Source organism: Stegastes partitus, unplaced genomic scaffold, assembly GCF_000690725.1.
Source record: "Stegastes partitus isolate 25-593 unplaced genomic scaffold, Stegastes_partitus-1.0.2 Scaffold1687, whole genome shotgun sequence".
NCBI classification, from domain to species: Eukaryota; Metazoa; Chordata; class Actinopteri; family Pomacentridae; genus Stegastes; species Stegastes partitus.
The window spans coordinates 64,541-83,659 of record NW_007579418.1 but is presented as its reverse complement, the minus strand read 5'-3'; the positions used below and the strand labels follow the sequence as shown (position 1 = coordinate 83,659).

The window sequence follows — 19,119 nt, the reverse complement described above, 5'->3', positions numbered from 1 at the left end:
AGAGGACCGTCTGCATAACAGACAACCTACAAAGACATTTTCAATGGCACCGAGTAGGATATAAAGACTGAGGAATAATGTGTTATTTTTTATGTGACGGCTAAACTGGCATACACAGAAGAACATAACGATGCCGTTTTCTCACTGACACGTCTGAAAATATGAATCTTCAAGTGAATCTGCAAAGTGTAAAAATTTCCACAGGTTGAGTTACATTTAGCTGAACCTTTACAAAGTACGCTCGTGGGCAACACTGCCGACACTTCCATGTGAATGTAAAACAGTTAAAATGTATATTAAATTGTGCTCGGCCTTCTTGACCTTTTCATGTTACTTTCCCCACTTCCCTCGAGTCATTTGAAAGCCTTCACCAGGCTAATTTGGATAAATTTGTCAAAGGTTTTCATGCATTGTGAATGATAACAGTGTGGCGGCTGTTTGTAGACAGGCTGATGATGTGATTTGGCTTGTATAATAAGTCAGTATCTCTTACTTCATGTAAGTCTTCATTCAGTTTTTTTTTTCTTCTCTAGATCCCCTGTGATGATTAGACTATAGATTCATTATGCAAGTAGCTGCCTGTTGGAGCTTGTGCTGCTCTTTTGTATGCAGATGTGGGCACAGCAACGGCATCAAAGTGCTGTATAACATATGATTGCAGCAATTTGGAAATGACAAATACTTGCAAAAATGCAAAAAGCTTTTGTTTTCAGTATTTATTTTCTTTGTCCTCTTCTCACTGGTTTAAAGTTGGGAAAAGGTGATGTCACATACTTGTGTGTGGACCAGTCGGGGTTTAGCATCGTTTGAATCAAAATGTGAAGACAGTTGTTGGGGTGGTTTTGCTCATGCTGCCAGATCTTTGTCAGCCAATTCTGACAAATCCGCACCCACACAAGCTTGATAAAGCAGATTAGCTGAATTTGTCATTGTGACATTCTATATAAATCACTCCCTTTTGTTTTTTCGTGTCCATCTGCTTGGTGCAGAGCAGGTTATGTACACTGGGTGTTGGAGCTTTCCCCACTAAAAACAGCTGCAGATTCAGCCTTTAACATTGTCAACTGATATATTGTACATTATGGAAAATATTAGAAATTAGTTATTGCATTATATTATATTATATTATATTATATTATATTATATTATATTATATTATATTATATTATATTATGTATTTACCTGACATACAGTGGAAGTTATGCATTGCCAAAGTCAGTTATCATGTTGACATGTTGTTGGAACATATCAGAGTATTACATACATACAGTGTATAATTTGTTTAAATACTATGTAACCTTGCACACTCTCTGGTGATTAACTGGGACATTCCTGCACACTTGAATTATTAAAATTTGTATTACTTTATGACTTAAAGTCCTTTGTATTTGATGCACTTGCTGCTAATTCTACTTGTAACCGCCTACTGACTTGCAACAGCTCTTTCATCTACATGTTTACTGCTATGCACAAAAACACCAAGTCATATTCCTCGCAAGTGAAAACCGACTCGGCAACAGAACTGCTCCCGATCCTGATCCCACAAACAAGAACGCCCGATAACCAAGTTGTGTTCAAAGTCACTCATTGATCTTGCCTGTCCCCTGCTTTGATCAAGCCTGATCACACCTCACATCCTATTACTCAGCCACATCTCCTCCTCCTTGTCCTTCCTCACCCTCCCTCCTCCTCTGACATTCACTCCAGATTATTGAATGTCAGTGAGATCTAATCTGTCCTCCCGTGATATCGTATGAGGGCTTTGTCGCGTGGGGGGGAAGAAGAAGACAACAGACACGCATGATCTCCGTGAACTCATCTCCTCAGCAGTTCACAGCTTCAGCGTTCCTACCTCCTCTTTTCCCGATGCAATTAATACTCTTCTAGAAAGTGTCTCTTTCCATCTATTCTCTCTCTTGTGACTTGTCATCTCTGTCTTTTCCCGGACTTCTTCTTCCAGCGTTTACCCCGGACGTCATTCCTTCATCCTCTTAAGAGGCCGTGACCATGTAAGACCCCCGTATCCCATCTCCTCTTCGGTGTCACTCTTCCTTTTCCTCCTCTTGTGACAAACATGTAGTGAGTTCCTTTGAACAGGAGTGGATATGGCAGTCGATGGCCTCGGGTGAAGGAGTTAGGAGCAGCGTGTCTGGGTGCGTGCCTGTCTATGCGTGTGTGTTTTATCTAAAGTGATCTGTAATTGTATGTTCTCTGACACGGTGATGGATAATCAATAGTTCTGTCTGTCTCTGTGGAAGTACGGTGGGGGCCGGCGTTAGAGAATAAAAGTCGTCCCGTCCTCGATGCTGCCCCTTCCATTTTTTCCCCCCCTGTCACAGCGCTGCCTACAGAGAGGAAACCAAGGTCGACCTGGCAATTCTTCTACCAGCCTTTTGTTATTCTTCTTTATGTGCACTCGGGGTAGTGCTAGCTCTAGAGCCGTAACAGAAGTGCCAGCTCCACCTGCGGTCCGGGCTGCATTATGTATCGTGAACCATAGTTGCCCTGCAGTTTGAATCCAGATTTTCAGCCGCTGCATGTACAGCTTCTCTGCAGCTTCATTCAGATCCACTGGCCTAAACAAATGCAGACAGGGATTATACAGATGTGTGAATATGCGAGTCCACATGCTGGCATCGTGAGTCACATTCATGTATGTATGAGCATTCTGGCGTTCGTTAACACACACACACACACACACACACACAGAATCCCGCGCATGGATTAAGTTGGCATTTTCCTCAGCTGGACCCTGATGAGAATTGGAGCCTGCTTTTGTGAATGTCCATTGTTTACTACTATTTCCCTATTTGCGTGTTCCCATGACACTGATCGTTTGTGAAAGGTAAACCTCAGCCCCAGCCTCTGCGACAATGTCTCATGTCAGAGTGGATAATAGACTGCAATGCATCATGGGAAAAACCCCCGGGGTCCTGGGTTTTATATTTATTTTTAAAGCTGCAACCAGATTCTTCTTTTTTTTTCTTCTCCTTCCTTTCAAATAGAGTAATTTCATGGCTCATTCCTGGGGTTAAAACTGGGTCTGTTGGAGTGGAAGAGTTGCAAATAGCCCCTTGCTTTACCCCCAACATGCTATAGGACCAACAAATCAGGATCAGCGATAAACGCACCAGTTGGCAGCATTGGTCTGTTCAATGCTATATTTAGGACTCCAGGTTTAATGTGTTATACAGGCATGAAATCGCTGCATGATGAAGTTTCACCCCCTTGAAGATTACAGAGGAATGAGGGTGACTGTGATTTTTTTTTCTATCCTCTTTTATATAAAACTTGGACTGCAAATAGAAATTTTTATCTCTGAGCTGAATGAGAGGTGCTCGGTGGGGAGGGAGTTGATGCCAATATCATGCTTCTAAAATACACCGTGGCACCCTCTCTGTGATGCCCGAAATAAGGTGGATTAAGCAGACCACTTGCCTCATCCTCCATGCGAGCGGATGAAGCAAACACACACAGACACACACGCACGTACACACACACAGGCAGCCTAAAGTTGATGCCAAGGTTATGCAAAAATCAAACTTCTGCAAAAAGCCTACAGAGCAAAATGGTCCACACGGGCTAATTTAGACGCTCTCTTTTTTAAGTCAAATGAGTAATGTTCGGTGATGCCATGTTAATCTACTGTGGGATTTGGCTTGGAACGACCTTCCAGGGTGCCGTACCTAACAGCTTAATTACCTTTTCAAAAGGGAATACCTCTGAGATTTAGCAGCCACTCTGCACGGCAGATATGCTGCTCAGTCAAGAGGAGGTGATATGAGGTTACACTTCACTGGGCTGAGTCGTATTGACCTACCTACCCTCTGCACTCTCGCACGTACACACACACTAACACACACACACAAACACAAACACCTGTCTGACACTTTGCCCTTGGTTTTGGTACCAACAGGCCTCTTCCTCTGCCTTTTTTCGTCCTCATGTGAGGCTGAAAATTCCTCAGCTTTTATAAACGCCGTCACTGTGTATCTTCTTTTTCATTATTTTACTGCAACTCGGGCCACGCATGCATGCTTTTCCTCTTTTCATCCTGCCCCCTGCCATCCCGCTCTCCATCATCCCTTGTCTTCTCACCCCTCCCTCGACTGGAGGTGATAAAAGTAACCAGCAAGGGCAGCGAGAGATAATACAACACCAGATAATGACAAATAGGACAGTGGAGATTTGGCAGTCGTCCAGGCTGATCAAATGCACGCTGAGACAGACAAGGAAAGGTGACGGATAAACCCGCCTGCTGAATGGTAAGGACGGTAAGATCTAAAGAGATTTACCACAGCTACAATATACTAAAAGTTAATTTCCTTAAAGCTTTGTGTCCCTAACAGCAACCTGCAGGCGCATATGGTGCAATGTCATTTTAAAAGGGACATCACTTGTAAGGTATGGATATTTAATAGTCTCTGGCTGATTTTAAATTCTCCGTGGTATCCTGTGCCAGGAGGTTAAGCCAACCAAGTCCATTAAAGTTTGCGAAATGAGCGCTTTGTCTTCATTTTATGACCGCTGGAGGTGGTGAGGTCTGGCGACGTGGCAAAGATTGAGATTCCAATGAGGATGGAAGTTGTGATCCTGGACTTCCTCGTGTTAAAAGTGATGTCTATAAAGTGTAGCGCCTCTGACTAATAACTGGAAAGCTTTGTCTTTAACAGCTTGTGAAATTAAGTTGTTTCGTGGTCTATTAACGCGTCTCCCCGCCTCTCCCCCAGAGCTCCGTTACCTTGATACAGTTTGATCGCTTTGCATGGATCTAGCGCTAATTTACAGCGAGGCTCTCCCCCCCCTTCTCTCTCACTCGCGTCTTGTCTCGCTCTCGCTTTTGCGCTTCCTCTTGTCTCTTTCTGTGAGATTGGCAGGTCTTTAGGGTTGCAAGGCGCTTAGCTTCCCGTGTTCCTTCCTCCTGTCTCCTCCCACTCAGTCTGACTGGCAGTAATTACATCAGCGTTGGGTCTGGTTTGTCCCGACGACCCCGTGGACCTGACAAAGAGAAACACGGGAGAGCGAGAAGGGGGGGAAAAAAAAAAAAGATGGGAAACAAGAAAAGATATCGCATAAGAAGACACAAAAGTGGCAGCGTACAGAAATGAAGAAAGCAGGAGTGAAGCGCAAGACAAGAGTACAGAGAGAGAAAGCATTATATAGAGGGAGAGAGGCAGAAAAGGTTACACATCAGTGATTCCTGACAGGCCTTTCTTCTTTTTCATCTCCACCCTCTTTTTCATTCCTTCATCATGGCCGTGTGAACTCTGTATTCACCGCTGCTCACCTGAACACGCTTCCAGGTTGAGAAAAAGTGTTTCTGTTTTTACTTCTCCACTCCTCTCAGCTGCAACCAGGTGTTTTCCCCCAAAACTCAGCTGTCATACTGCAGGTTTCAGTGGTCTGATGAGCAATGCTAAAATGGGGATGGAAGGTTTGTTTTTGCTTGTTAGTGGAAGCTTTGTTTTTTTTACATTGAAAGGTTGAATCTGTGTTGTGTTTTCACAAGGACGTTGCATGATCATGGGTCCAGGAATCACATCAGGATAGCTAAATAATAAACAGACAAACGGCCAACAAATTGATGAACACATTAAAAAGATCATTCAAATTCAATTCAGGCCAGTTTTAAAACTCGTCTCCATGGAGGAGGGACGACAAGAAATTAAGAAGTCCTTCATGGGAGATGAAATGAGACTTTTTTTTTTCCGCAAAGAATGCTCTGACATTGTTCTCTTGTAAAGAGACTTTCTCGTATTAAAAAGTAATGAATGCTACATTTATAATGTCTTGTTCCACTTTTGGCTCTATCATCAGCAATTCTGTCTCTGTGTCACCGACTGCGTTTACAAGCACAGACAAAACTATGGAATTTAAGAACAAGTCCAATTACACATATTTGAAGGATTGGAGAAGGCTTTAGATGCACTGCAACACTGCGTTTACTTGCCGATTGTACGCCGATTTCCTTGTTATTACATTTAACGCAATTTTTTGAATTGGCTCGAGTCTGCTGTGCGGTTCTAAGTTAATTATTATAGTTTCAGTCTTGGTTACATTTAATTATTTTAACCACTGAAGTAATCTTTCCATTCTCCCTCCTTCCCCACAGTACCTCGCCCTGTCTGAAGACACATGCTTATATCAGAGACCTGGTTAAGTTATACATAATTTACCAAATTCTTTCTTTGGCAGAATGTTGAGCAGGATTCCCTTAAAGGTAGAGTCTGTGATTCAGGACAAAGATCGTTGCTGTTTAGCTGTTTAGCAGATTTAAAGTCCCTCTTGCTCCCACTGTAAAAACATGCACAGGACACACTGGAATAGTGTTGTGTGGATTGGTCCGAGCCAGTTTGTTTGTTTGTACAGACCCAGGGATGAATATGTATTATTTTTCAGTCCCCACACACACAAGCTACCAGAGTGTGGTGCGACGTGTGCTTTATTTGAACAAAAAAAAAGTAGATTGGATTCAAATCCTGTATCACATCTTTAACTCCAAATGAAGGAGCTTCTTGTTCCATTGCACTTTAAAAAAATTATGTTGGCGCAGAACTGTCTCTGTCCTCTTTTATTATTTGCACCACATCATATTAAATTAGTACTTAGATAGGGAGCAATGACTGCACGTCTACCCTTGGAAGTAAATCCCCCCCGATGCAGATGACCAACTGCAGCACAGCAGCCGATTCGACTGGATGCGAACTGCAGAAGATGCCCTGTGGCTCTCACAGAACTGTACTCTGACCCTGCATTGACAACTTGTCTGCTTTGCTGTCGCATGGCTAAAACGGTTAGCCGTGTGACAGGACGGGAAGAGGAAGGATGGCCGGAGAACGGGAAGAAGAAGGGGTGGAAAAAAAAAAAATCAAATATTCATGATGCAGGATTTAAATAATCAAGGACTAATCTGGCAGGAGAGACACAGTTCCAAAAAAATCACGCGCTGTCTCTGTGAATGTGCACTCAGTATAATTGGAGATCACAGCGGAGTAGCACCGATGCCCACCACCATCACTGAAGCAGCCATCTGTTTGTAGCTGTACTGGAGTCAGTACACAAAGCATGTAATCTGGAGTGAATGCAGCCTGTTAAGCTCTTAGAGGATTATCAATCATTTATTTTATAGTTTGTTTTTTGGTTTTTTTTTGGTGCTCCTGTTGCTCAGGTCATCGACTTTATGAAAACCCAGTCATACAAAGACACAAAGTGAGCCTCTGTTTTCTCATCTCATCTTCTTCCTTTCTCTCCTCTCAGCGGCATCCAGCTTCAGTTTCTGCCGTGCCTCCCTGGAGCACACGGTGTCTGCTGAGGAGCTGAGCTACCAGCTGCCGCGTCGCGCCGGAGGCAGCAACCTGACCTGGCACGACGGCCGCGGCCAGAAGACAGCGCACACACGCACTGTCAAACTATTGCAGCAGCCCGGCACTGAGGGCATCCAGGTATAAAGACATCCACACAAACAGACCAGAGGCCATTTGGAGGAGTGTTTTCAGTGCATGGGAATGATTTTCTGTTGTGTTTTCGCTTGCAAAAAATGAGTTGAATAAACAAGGAACAGCTTAAAATTGGACAATTCGGACAGTTGCAAACATGGAAAGAGAAATCATCTGTCACTGACTTGTCAGTTTTTTGAAAACAAACCAAAAAAGCCCGCTCCAGTGCCAATCACAGCAGCTTAGTTAAAAGAAAGATGGTGTGTTTTTGCCAAATTCTGTAAAGAAGCTTATAAGAGTTCCCTTTTTCTTCACACTTCGCAGTAGCTTGGAGCCAATTCAACTAATTCCAAGTTAAAGTTTAGCCTATATTTACCAGTTTATGGCATAATTTTCCAGTTCTAACTAGTAAATATTTTTTTGGCTATGAAAGAAAAGAAATAAATTGCATTTTAATACAGAAACGTTCTCTTTCTTTAGAGATAAAACCACTCATGCCAATTAACATCATTTGGTGCATAACATGCAGAAACACAACAGTTCCCTTATGTGTGATTTTGTATCAGATTCCATCACAGTAAAATATTTCTGTGAAGTAAAATGACTTTTTTTTTTTTGTTAAAGTTGCTCAGTAAATAAAAAAAAAACATGAGTTTTGGCTGCAGTTTAATATCATCACAAAGTAAGGTACTTCACAAAAGTTGTTTATTTTTAAATCGGCAGAGTGATGCTGCGAAGCTCTCTCGAATACTCAGGCAGGGAAAGAACCGAACATAGTCTGTGTCACATAATATGTTATCGCCAGAGAGACATGAGAGAACATGCTTCAGCTTCGTCTCTAGAAGTCAACTCTCAGCGGTAACAGGACATGTAATGGTTTTTCTTGTAGCCTATAAAACATCTGCTGGTTTCACCTGAGCGTGTGGTAGATGCCACCAGAGAGAAACTGGTTATGTAATGGAGAAGCGGTGCGAGAACTGTTATCTAACTGCGCTTGTGCAGTCCAAGCGAGCTCACGCCGGGCAGAAAATAGACTCAGAAGTTTACAGTTAATAATATGTGACCTACAGTATATGTCTAAAAACTCCACAGATGCGTGCTTTTCCTCGAAGCTCATGAACAGCTTTCGGGAACTGAATGGTAAAAACGCTAGATAAGACATTTCAGTGCTGGTTGGTGGGTGAGGAATGTCTGTTTGGTGGTCTCGGCAGTAAGCATACGTAGCATCGTTTGCTTCCACACATCGCTTTGTGCAAAATGGAGTCCCATCTGTGCAGCATCGTAGAGAAGCAAAACAAAGAGGGAAAAAAAATCTATTTTAAGGCATTCCGCCTGTGTTTGACCTAAAACAGCATATGACACAACAGCCTTCTTCCTTTCTTCACCAATGAAAGAGTCCAGATAGCCTAGCCGAGGTCACTTGTGTCTTCTCCCCGCTGCTTTTAAGAAAGTTTGCATCTGTGAGGCTGTAGGATGTACATATGCACTGCAAAATTTGTTCAATAATTCATAAAAGAGTGCCCCCTCAGCTATAACAGCTATAAAAGGCTTAATAAAAGACGAGTGGGAAGCTGTTTCCATGTGATTACACAGACACTGGATAATTAAACCTCCTCTATACCATGAGAAGCAAGCCTTATCATTTCCTTGTGGCAACAAGCCTCTTTATGCATTATTCAACAAATGTGAGAGAAGTCCAGCTCTCTCTGTGGTGTGTGTGTGTGCATTCACAGAACGATTCTATTCTTGCATCTGTAAAATTCAGTGTTTCAGTATATGGGAGTGTGTATATGCGCTTATGTGTGGATTGTTATTTGTGCGTCCACTCCTCTCAGGAGTGATGATTAGATTATTCTCCATTACACTGGTTGTGCACACATCAGCTGTAATGAGGGAGCCAGTTAAGTGAAACATAGCTCAGCTTCTGTATATAAGGTGGGACCTGGGGAATCTTCCCTATCTGTTTAACAAAGCTGATACAACACATTACGCTCTGCTGTGCAAACTCTCAGTCAGAGGAGACAGGAAGTAGTGACGGCAGAGAGGAAGGAGAGAAACCTTAGATAAGGCTGAAGACCGTGTATATCACGGCCATCTTGAGTTTCTAATGACTCCTGTAACTCTGCTGGGTGAAAAATATACATGCAGCAATTCTAGTATTTGGTGAAATGTCTACTTTTCACCTCAGCTAGGTGCTTTTTCTAGCTATCCACAAGCTTAGACCAAGTTTCTGGTTGTATTTCTGATCATTCCTCTTGACAGAATTGGTGCAGTTCAACTAAATTTGTGGTTTTTATGACCCACACTTGTTTTTTCAGCACAGGTTCTTGATGGAGTTAAGGTCAGAACTTAGGGGAGGTCAGTCTAAAACCTTAATTGTAGCCTGATTTTAACACTTTTGATGTGTAGATGTCAAATATGTATTTTTTTTTCATCGTGCTATGATGCTCCATGGTCCCACTTTCAACAACATTTCTGGAAAAGAACCTGTGTATTTAAAGGAAGATGACTAAAAGGTAGAGAAAGGTACACTTAAAACAAGTTAGTGCATTTTAAACACACGTCACCACCAGCAGTTGCTTCAGTGCAGCATGATTAGTATATACAATTCATTTGTGTCGTTACACTGCTGCAGCTGGACCTATATGGATGTGCTACCAGGATTTTTCAAAAATAATGAATTTTTGTGTATTGGCGCACCTTCTGTGCCATCCTTGAATTGACTGTTTGCAGTTTGGATGGCCAGATGGGGTGAAGGGAGGGGTTTGTGGGTGGCTCATTTTGCCGTCTGACACACAGCTTGTGGGTGAACCTTTAGATGAGACAGGGGAATAGGTAGAATAACAGAGACACAATTTAGGAAGTAACAGCAGCTACCCTGCCTCCTTTTTTTTTTTTTTTCTTCCCAAAGCAGGACCAAGGCTGTTATAGGAGGTGAAGCGCTTTCTCACTAATTTGCCATGCTGGGTGGGCGAATGAAAAAGACCAGTCTGTGATTATTTTCCCCTCCTCATTACAGAACACGGTGGCTGACCTTCTGCACTGACGGAAACACAAAGGGGCGAACTAAAGAAAGAAAACACACAAACGTAGTACACAGAACTCACAAACTTTGACCACTTCTTGTAAGGACATGAATGCGATAGACTGTACGCTTTTAGTGTGGTCGTCTCCAGTCAAACTCATTATTTTCGTCACCACAATACTATAGTTTTATTTTCATCACACACTACTGTCATATTCACCAACATGCATATATCTAGTTAAAGTACTGGCAGTTCCGTATGCTGTCCCATAATTTAAAAAATGACCTTTGCTGTTAATTAAATAAGTAAATAAGTAAAGTAAAAGAAAGGAGTGAAAAAAAAGGATATTTCCCATATTTTAATGGTGACACTGTAGTTAAAAACGGGAAAAGTTCTATTTTTAATAGTGTAACTATCATTTCAAAAAAATCCTTTTTAATGCTATGCCAACAGTAAAAACTGGGCATTTTCCTGTAATTTAATAAGAAATCTAAAAATAAATAAATAAATAAAATGTATGTTTAGTATTTACAGTAAAAACAGGAAATTGTCTGTTTTTTAACAGTGTAAAAATTGGAACAGATTTTTCCTGAGACTTAAAAATAAATACATTTCCTGTTGTTGTAGGGTTCACCCACTATAAATAAAAAGCCAATTCTCTACTTCCAGCATTAAAAAAGATTTTTTTTTCTGTTAGTTAATGATGTTTCTACAGGGATGAAAATGCTTCACAAAAATCTCAAATAAATCTTTTATAAAAACAGATTTTTTAAACTTGCGTATCATTTCAGTAAAAGTGCTGACCTATAATATAAGGGCAAGGTTTTATTTGTTTGTCTTTTTAATCTCAAAAGTTTTCCAAGTTAATTCATTAATTTTTTTCTTTCAAACAAACATGAAAAAAGAATCAGAATCAGAAAAAGCTTTACACAAGGGATTTGCCTTGGTTACATGAAACACACAGTACTCATGAAGGGAGAGTAAAACAACAAGACAGCAACAGAGCTAGAAAGTAATAAATATAAAATCCCAATCTAAAGTCCTAAGCTTTTGCCATTTATTTACTACAAAACAAAAAACAGTGGTATTACATTTTGATAAATAAGATAAATTACAGTGTTAAAAGAATTATACATAGATTAAACTACAATTACATCCACTGAAAATAATGCTAAATGGAAATACACTTTTGAATCAGGCACTGTTGACAACTTTAGGGAAAATATACATCATACAGGTGTTTCTTAGAGCACTGATTATCATCGTGTGTACAAATGTTGACCTGTGATAAGACAATCTACTTCAGTATCTGTAGGCTGCATGTGCTGTGTCTGCTTTTTAGGCATGATGGTGGCATGGTTGCCAATGTTGGTTTGTCTGTTGTTCCCTCAGCCCCTTGGGTTCAGGTGAATTGCCACGGATCATTTCACAGATATTTACAGTCGTCAGGGTGTCAGTCTTATAGACTTTTGTAACCTGCAAAAATACTGAAAGGCTAATTAGTTAACCTGCTGGGAAAATAGCAAACAGAGATGATGGACATTTTGCTTATTTCTTATGCTTGTCATCAACATGTAAAAGCCTCACCTTGATGTCCATTGACTGTTCATCTGTGGCGATGATGCAGCGGACGCTCGCGGTTTAAAAGACACAGAAACAGAGGGAGAGGAAATAAGAGAGCTGCTGGGCAGTGAGGCCGAAATGCTTCGCTGTGTCCTGCCCTTGTCCTGCCACTCAGCGATGTGCCGCTCCGTCCAAGACACATGTTTGACTTGTGCTAAATAGAGAGCTTTGTGAAAATCCCATCTGGCCCTTTGTCCACCCACTCGGAGACTGTTCATATTTGCATGAGTGCATAGCATTTACACACTCAGAGACAACCAAAGGCGGAGTTGCACGAAACATGACGGAGGTTGACAGTTCACACACACACACACACACACACACACACACACACACACACACACACACACACACAGTTGCATGCACAGAAACAGTCAAGTAGACACTCAAAGCTTCTGAAACCTTTTCAGAATCACAGTGGCGAACACACGCAGGACTAGACTGAGCAGTGGGAGACACAAGGGTGCTGACAATGATGCAACACAAGAACAGCCAGGGAGAGCGGAGAGGAGATTGGAGGACCGAAGGATGAGACGCAATGAGGAGTGGGTTGAGAGAGGTGCGAAGGAGATATGAGGGATCGTGTGTCAGGATCTGTGTCAGGGTCTTTGGGATTGCAGAGACAGATGGAATATCTGATTCGATAATGACAGCAGAGCAGGAGTTCGATAGGTGCAGCCGATTGGGAGGAAGACGGGGTTGTTTGGTCAGACGGGGGGGGAAGATAGAGGACAAGCGTTTAGAGTCCTGTGGAGAGATGAAAAGATGCAGAGCAGACAGGGGGAGGCAGGTGTGAGATATAGTACATGACGTGCATAACATAAAGCATTGATTTACTCATTCCGATACACACACAGACACACACACAGGCTCACATTTTTACTGCTAATTGGCAGTAGCATCATTGATCAACCTCAGGCGGGGTGTGGATGCGCGGAGACGTGACCAGCCGTCGGAAGAGAGCCGCTATCGGTCACAAAGAGCGAATTTTAAGGATTCCCCACGCTCCCCTGACTTTAAGCTAATCCCAGAGTCAGCTCTACAGAGGAACAGAGCCGGCACACACTCACACATATAGAAACGCAGGCACTTAAATGGGCAAAAAGTGCACAGAAGTCGAGGCAGAAGAAAGATCGAATGAGGGAAGGAGGGAGGGAGAGAGGGTGTCAGGCAGGAAGAGCATAAAATTTATGAGGAGCAAGTAGCGGGGGTATGAGAGACATGATAGAACAAAGTAAGCAGGGAAGGACAAATAAGCTGTGCGAGGATACAAACAGAATGATCAATAGAGAAGTGCAGAGAAAGCCGTGAGCGTGGTGTGAGGAAGGGAAAAGGACGGAGTAAACACAGAAGTGGTCGTACCGTGTATATAAAGACGCCTAAAAATAGCATAGTTGTTAATTATAATTTATTAGCTGTTGATGTAATTAAATGAGATTAAAAGGAATAGTTCAACAGTTTGGCTCATTAAGAGAGTTATATAAATATAAGGACACCCCATTGGAATTTGTGGACTTTTTCAACACAACTTGATCTTAAATTCAATTTTTCCCAATGAAAGTACTTTTTCACATGACTGCACTTGCATGTCTATTCTTGCGATATCAAGCTTCAGCCAGCAATCAGTTGGCTTGCAGCTTAGCATAAAGCGCATGAGGAGCAAAATATTTCTCCCACCAGCATCTTTAAAGATCACTAATGACCACATGGTAACTAGTTTAATTAATGCAAGCACCAAAGTAAAAACTGTGATTTTGAGGGAGGTTATGTGCCGGATTATTTCTTGGCAACTTCCTGAAGTCTCCATTGGTTGCAGTATGATGTTTTTTTGTACAGATGAAACTATCAAGATAATATAGCATGTTACTTAGTGAGTGCTTTTATTACCTTCTAACAAAGCAATGCTAATCATTTCCCCTGTGTGTGTCCAGTGTTTGTGCTAAACTATGCTAACTGACTCCTAGCTGTAGCTTTATATTCACTGTACAGACACTGGTATGAAGCTTTGTTTCCACATAACTTGGTATGCAAGTTTACAAAGTTTACAACAGCCTTGATTTTGTCTCACACATTTTTTTTTTTAAATTTGAAATTATAAAAATGTTTTCCTTTTTATTTTAAAGATTTGTTTTCCATGTTTTTCAAATGCACATTAAATGTCACTTTTTTCACTTAAAAAAAAAACTGAAATTATACAAAATTTTTCTCTCTTTATTTTAAAGATTTGTTTTCCATATTTTTCAAACACAAAAAAATCACTTTTTTAACTTTACTTTTTTAAATTTGAAATTCTACACATTTTTTTTATTAATTTTTTAAAAAATATCAATAAAACTACTAAAATAGACATGTTTAATGAAAGATAACGATAAAAGCGTGTACCTGTGAATACCTATATGTATATTTTCAATTAAATACATTTTTATTTTGCATTGTTTTTACAGAATATTATTGTCCTGCCTGCAAAAATATTGCTATTGTGTTGTTGTTGTTTTCTAACAGTACGGACGCAGGTAGTTGGAAACACAAAATAGCCAACAGGCCTTTTAGTTGACTGTCTGTGTTGACAGCCAAATTGTGTAAATGTATAAATAAAAAGAATATTTATTAGTCATGAGAAAGAGAATGAGAAAGGTGTGGAGTTTCTTTCTGTATGAAGCGGCAAAGAAAATTGTAGCAGCATGTGCTGACGTCGTATTTTCTGTGACTGTTACACATGATAACGGTATTTTATAGAATTTCTGTGCAACATCATGAAGGTAAATAAGAAGCACACGAATGTTTTAATATTAAATCCAGGTTATACAGTACGGATACGGATGATAACATATCAGTGTGCATATATTCCCTGCCCTCCCCCTCTGTGTCCTTAATTCTACTCCATATAGAGCCTCCACCTTGCCCATGCCCCCCTCACCCACTGCAGCTCCATGACTCCCCCCCTTCCTCCTCCTCCTCTTCCTCCTCTGTACATAACAAATGAGGGACCTCCTCCAGCTGGACAGAAGTAGGTCTCGGGAGGAGCGGGGCGGTAGTAAAGGGTTGAACAGGTACTGGCGAGAGCTGGCCGGAGCAGATACAATCTGATGAATGGCCAACAAACGGAGCGAGAAGAGCGAGGGAGGAAAAAAGGGGAGAGGGAGGGATGATGGGGAGCTATCATTCCACTTCCGTTCTGTCTGGCTTCATGATGATGAAGGCCATTACTCAAACAAAGAGGACTCCACTCCCCAGCTCACTGTCTTCTCTTTCTTATTGTCATTTGCTGTCTTTGTTCACCCTCCAGATCTGCCCGTTGTCTGTCTTTGTCTGAATGCTGTTTGTTCACCGCGTATTCCGTATAGCTAAATAAGCGACAACAAACATCAATAAGTAATTAATACAACTCTGGCATTTAGAAGCAAAGATCTATATCTGTTTCCCGGATTTGTTATGGTACCCGATGATCCCTCGGTGGACCTAAAGTACATTTCATTTCTTCAGTAATGAGGCGCTGCCCCTCTAGCGTCGCCATTATTGAAGATAAAGATAAAGATACGTTATTACAGATCTCTGGTCATCTTTGTTGGAAGCATATATGCTCTATTTATTGAAATTTATTTTCTCACACAAAATAGGTCCCTGGATTATAATGAATTCGCCTGCTGAATTTTTAGCCGCACCGCCCGCGATAGTGTTGATTTATGTTTTAACATTAAGGGTTGAAGAGCCAGCAGGGAAATTTGCTCTCTTCACTCATAAGTGCAACACCCTGTGTGTGTGTGTGTGTGTGTTGCTTATTACTATTACTCTGGCATGTGAACATCATTTCACCTATCTTCATTTTGTTATTTAATGCAGCACTCCTCAGTTCCAATTAAAAATGTTCACAGTCCCCGCTCCAGACGTGACCGATTACGCTTTGTGTTTTCAATGTGTCTTTTTCTTGTTAAACTGCACATACAATACACACTGAGAAGCAAACACTAAATTAACCTTGTTCTTATCCCCCCCTCCCCGGCAGCTACAGCGGTATTACCTCAACCAAATTAACATCTTTATTTCCGTCCAACACATTTTTATGCACTCTGAAGTCATATTTTAGAAGAATAGATTCACTTTTTGGAGAAATGCGCTCCTGGCTGTGTGGGTACGTGTGATGCAGTCAGTTAGCTTAGCATCAAGACTGGAAACAGCTCCTACAAAACCAACCCAACATGTAGACAAAACCTTATTCATCTTGTTAAATTCAGCCTACGTGATGGCCATCCGTGCATCTAGCTAACGTGAGGATCAACATAGACAAAAGATAGGGACTATATCAGCAGGACTGCAGCTTCGATGCAGGCAGATGTTATGGCCACCCGAAGATGAGGTAACATTTTTACTCCTCTCTTGTCCGCACTCAATCATCCATAAGAAAGACCATTTCCACACCTCTCCCAGCTCAATCTCAATTAATGATGGGAGGTGAGCAGTAAATTTAGATTATTAAAATGGCTTCAGTGCTCCGCTGAGTCAAGGTAGAAGAATGTGTGTAATTAGGAAGCAAGCAAACACACTGGAGTGGGGAAATGGAGTTGTTTTCAATTAAGGCCTGCAAAGCAGAACGCACTTAGCTGGTGGACCAGCCAGAACCTGATAGGACTGATTGGTGCTTAAATTGACAGAAGATCCCATTAAAGCAGCTGCCGAAGATGTAAATAGTTATGAAGTTGTGTTCATAAGATGTGAAGGTGTTCTGCGAGCCGGTCTTTGTGTCATTAATGGGGAAGCGGCAGGAAGAAGGGTGGAAATTAAGCTACGAGAGTACGTGCAAGTTGCATTTGTGTGTATGACATTTTAGCATACATAATCCCATTAAATGCAGTCAGTTATGGAGTGGAGCGTTTGGCAGCAGTCCTTTGTTTTTCTGTTGAAAATCAGCCAAAGCTTTTGTTGTGAAGTTGGCTCAGCCAGAGCATGAATGAATGGATTAGATATGAGAGCAAGTCGCACAAGAGAGCCGACGGGACGGTTGAGTTTACTGCCCATATGAACTGGTTGTGACTTTATTAATGTCCCTATTAATTCCCAGCGCATGGCCGTGACACACAAAGAAAAGCCGTGCTGCCTGGCAACTTTCAGGGATCAGAGGACGGTGTGTGAAGAGACATGCTCGTGTAACTAAAAGATAAAGTCACACTAATGCTGTGCCGCCTGCATAATGAAGGCACTGCTGTCAGGGAAAATTACCTTTGGCAAAAGAACGCACCAGTCACAATACGACACCACGTCAGCACAAACACTGGTGGAAATTATATATGGAATATAATTACTGTATCAATATATTTTGTTGACGGAAAGGTGAAGTGCAACATTGCATGGAATTAGAATTGGGGGAGAAAATACGGTGATGCAGGACAAATCGCAGCTTTGCATCTGTCTTTCTAAATTAGGGTTGAAAGGTGAAAAACGAGCTGCTCATTTTAATCAAACCAACAGCATCTGTTGGCCCTTACGTGCCTACGAGCTTTTAAACCTTATGTTCACCGTTGATTTCAGTTACATTTGGGCTCATTATGTGAATTTCATTCGTTCCACACCGGAGCGAGTCTTAACCCTGTTAAATTGCAAACAGTCAAAGGTCATAAGTACATTTTTTGACACGCATGAGAGAAATTACACCACAGGCTTCACAATAACGTATATACATATAATCAGTTTCTTTTAATTACAGGACTTTATTTGCTCTCTGCACATTTTATAATTGTGGTTTACTAGACTACCAGAAGGGACTTTATGCCAAACTGTGGCATTGGAATGCATCATCAAAGCTAATTTCACACTAATGAAAAAATCCTGCATGTTGCATATTTAAGTGAGCTGTGGAGCAATTACAAGGTGTTTATCTGGGGGAAAAAAAGTGCAATAAAAAAAAGCAATGTTCCAAATTGCATATAGTACCTGAGGAAATTAGAATACAACCATGCACACACACTTATTGACTGATAATACTGTGTATTTGCATACACAATACAATGTTCTCTGCTTTTTTTTGTGTGTGTGTTTCAGCTGCGTCCAGGTGAAGCCTTCACTGTGTATCACACCAGTCCTACGCTGTCCAGTCTGTCCAAACCTGTGGTGCTGTGGACTCAGCAGGATGTCTGCAAGTGGCTTAAGAAACACTGTCCTCACAACTACCTGACCTATGTAGAGGCCTTCTCCCATCACGCCATTACAGGTGCAGAGCACGACACATGAAGACGCACTGTGTTTTTTAGCATCAGTTCTTAGTGAAACTCTGTACTCACTGTGCTTCTTGTATTGTTTTGGTAGAAAATGTCCATTGCTACACCTGTTTGTAGTCTAAAACATAAAAAAAATTGGCCTAGAAGTGGTCTGCCCGATGTTAGACCTTGTTCGCTGACCTCTGCTCCTTTCAATAAGCACAGAAGCGATGCTTGTTCGGACTGACACATTGCGAACCGACGCCATAAAAGGCTTAGCAAATCTCGCACAAGTTTTATTTTTAGGTTTGTGGTTCCACAGCTTAGCTTTTTCAACTGGAAACAGGTTTACATCCAAATCTCTGCAAAGGAGATTTAAAAGGCATTCATGTGAGGTAACGAAAGGAGTGCAGCCTATTTTTGGAGAAGAAAGGCAAAGCTGCGGAAAAAATGGTGGGTTATCGTGTTTCGAGTTCAAACAACACGCTCTCGCACACATTTATTTGTCAGCAAGCCCACACAAAAAGCATGCGAGCGCTCCTCGCACACCCCAACTGCAACACACACGAGCGCACGTTTGTTCACACACGTCCCGAGCCTTGACGGACCAGACGGCCGAGCAGTTTCTTTTTTAGTGTCTCACTGAGAACAGATTGCTGTTCTGTGCCGTAGGGTCAACCACCACTCACTTAAATTTGCATGCACACACACATACACACAAGCACTTAGACACACACACACACACACACACACTGGCTCGAGGGTTAACAGTGCTGCCACTGTCATAACTACAGCGGCTCGGATCAGGTCATTTTTATTTATGTATTCTCAAACAGAGACAGTGAG

The 19,119-nt window shown here is 41.6% G+C and overlaps 1 protein-coding gene across 1 annotated transcript in view; it reads left to right on the top strand.

Moving 5' to 3' along the window:
- Positions 1-19,119, top strand: part of samd10b (sterile alpha motif domain containing 10b) — a 46,025-nt gene that overhangs the window by 12,090 nt on the left and 14,816 nt on the right. The window contains exons 2-3 of the mRNA XM_008301583.1: positions 7,258-7,442; positions 18,119-18,287. Coding sequence (XP_008299805.1) covers positions 7,258-7,442; positions 18,119-18,287 — 354 coding nt within the window. The remainder of the gene's footprint in view (positions 1-7,257; positions 7,443-18,118; positions 18,288-19,119) is intronic.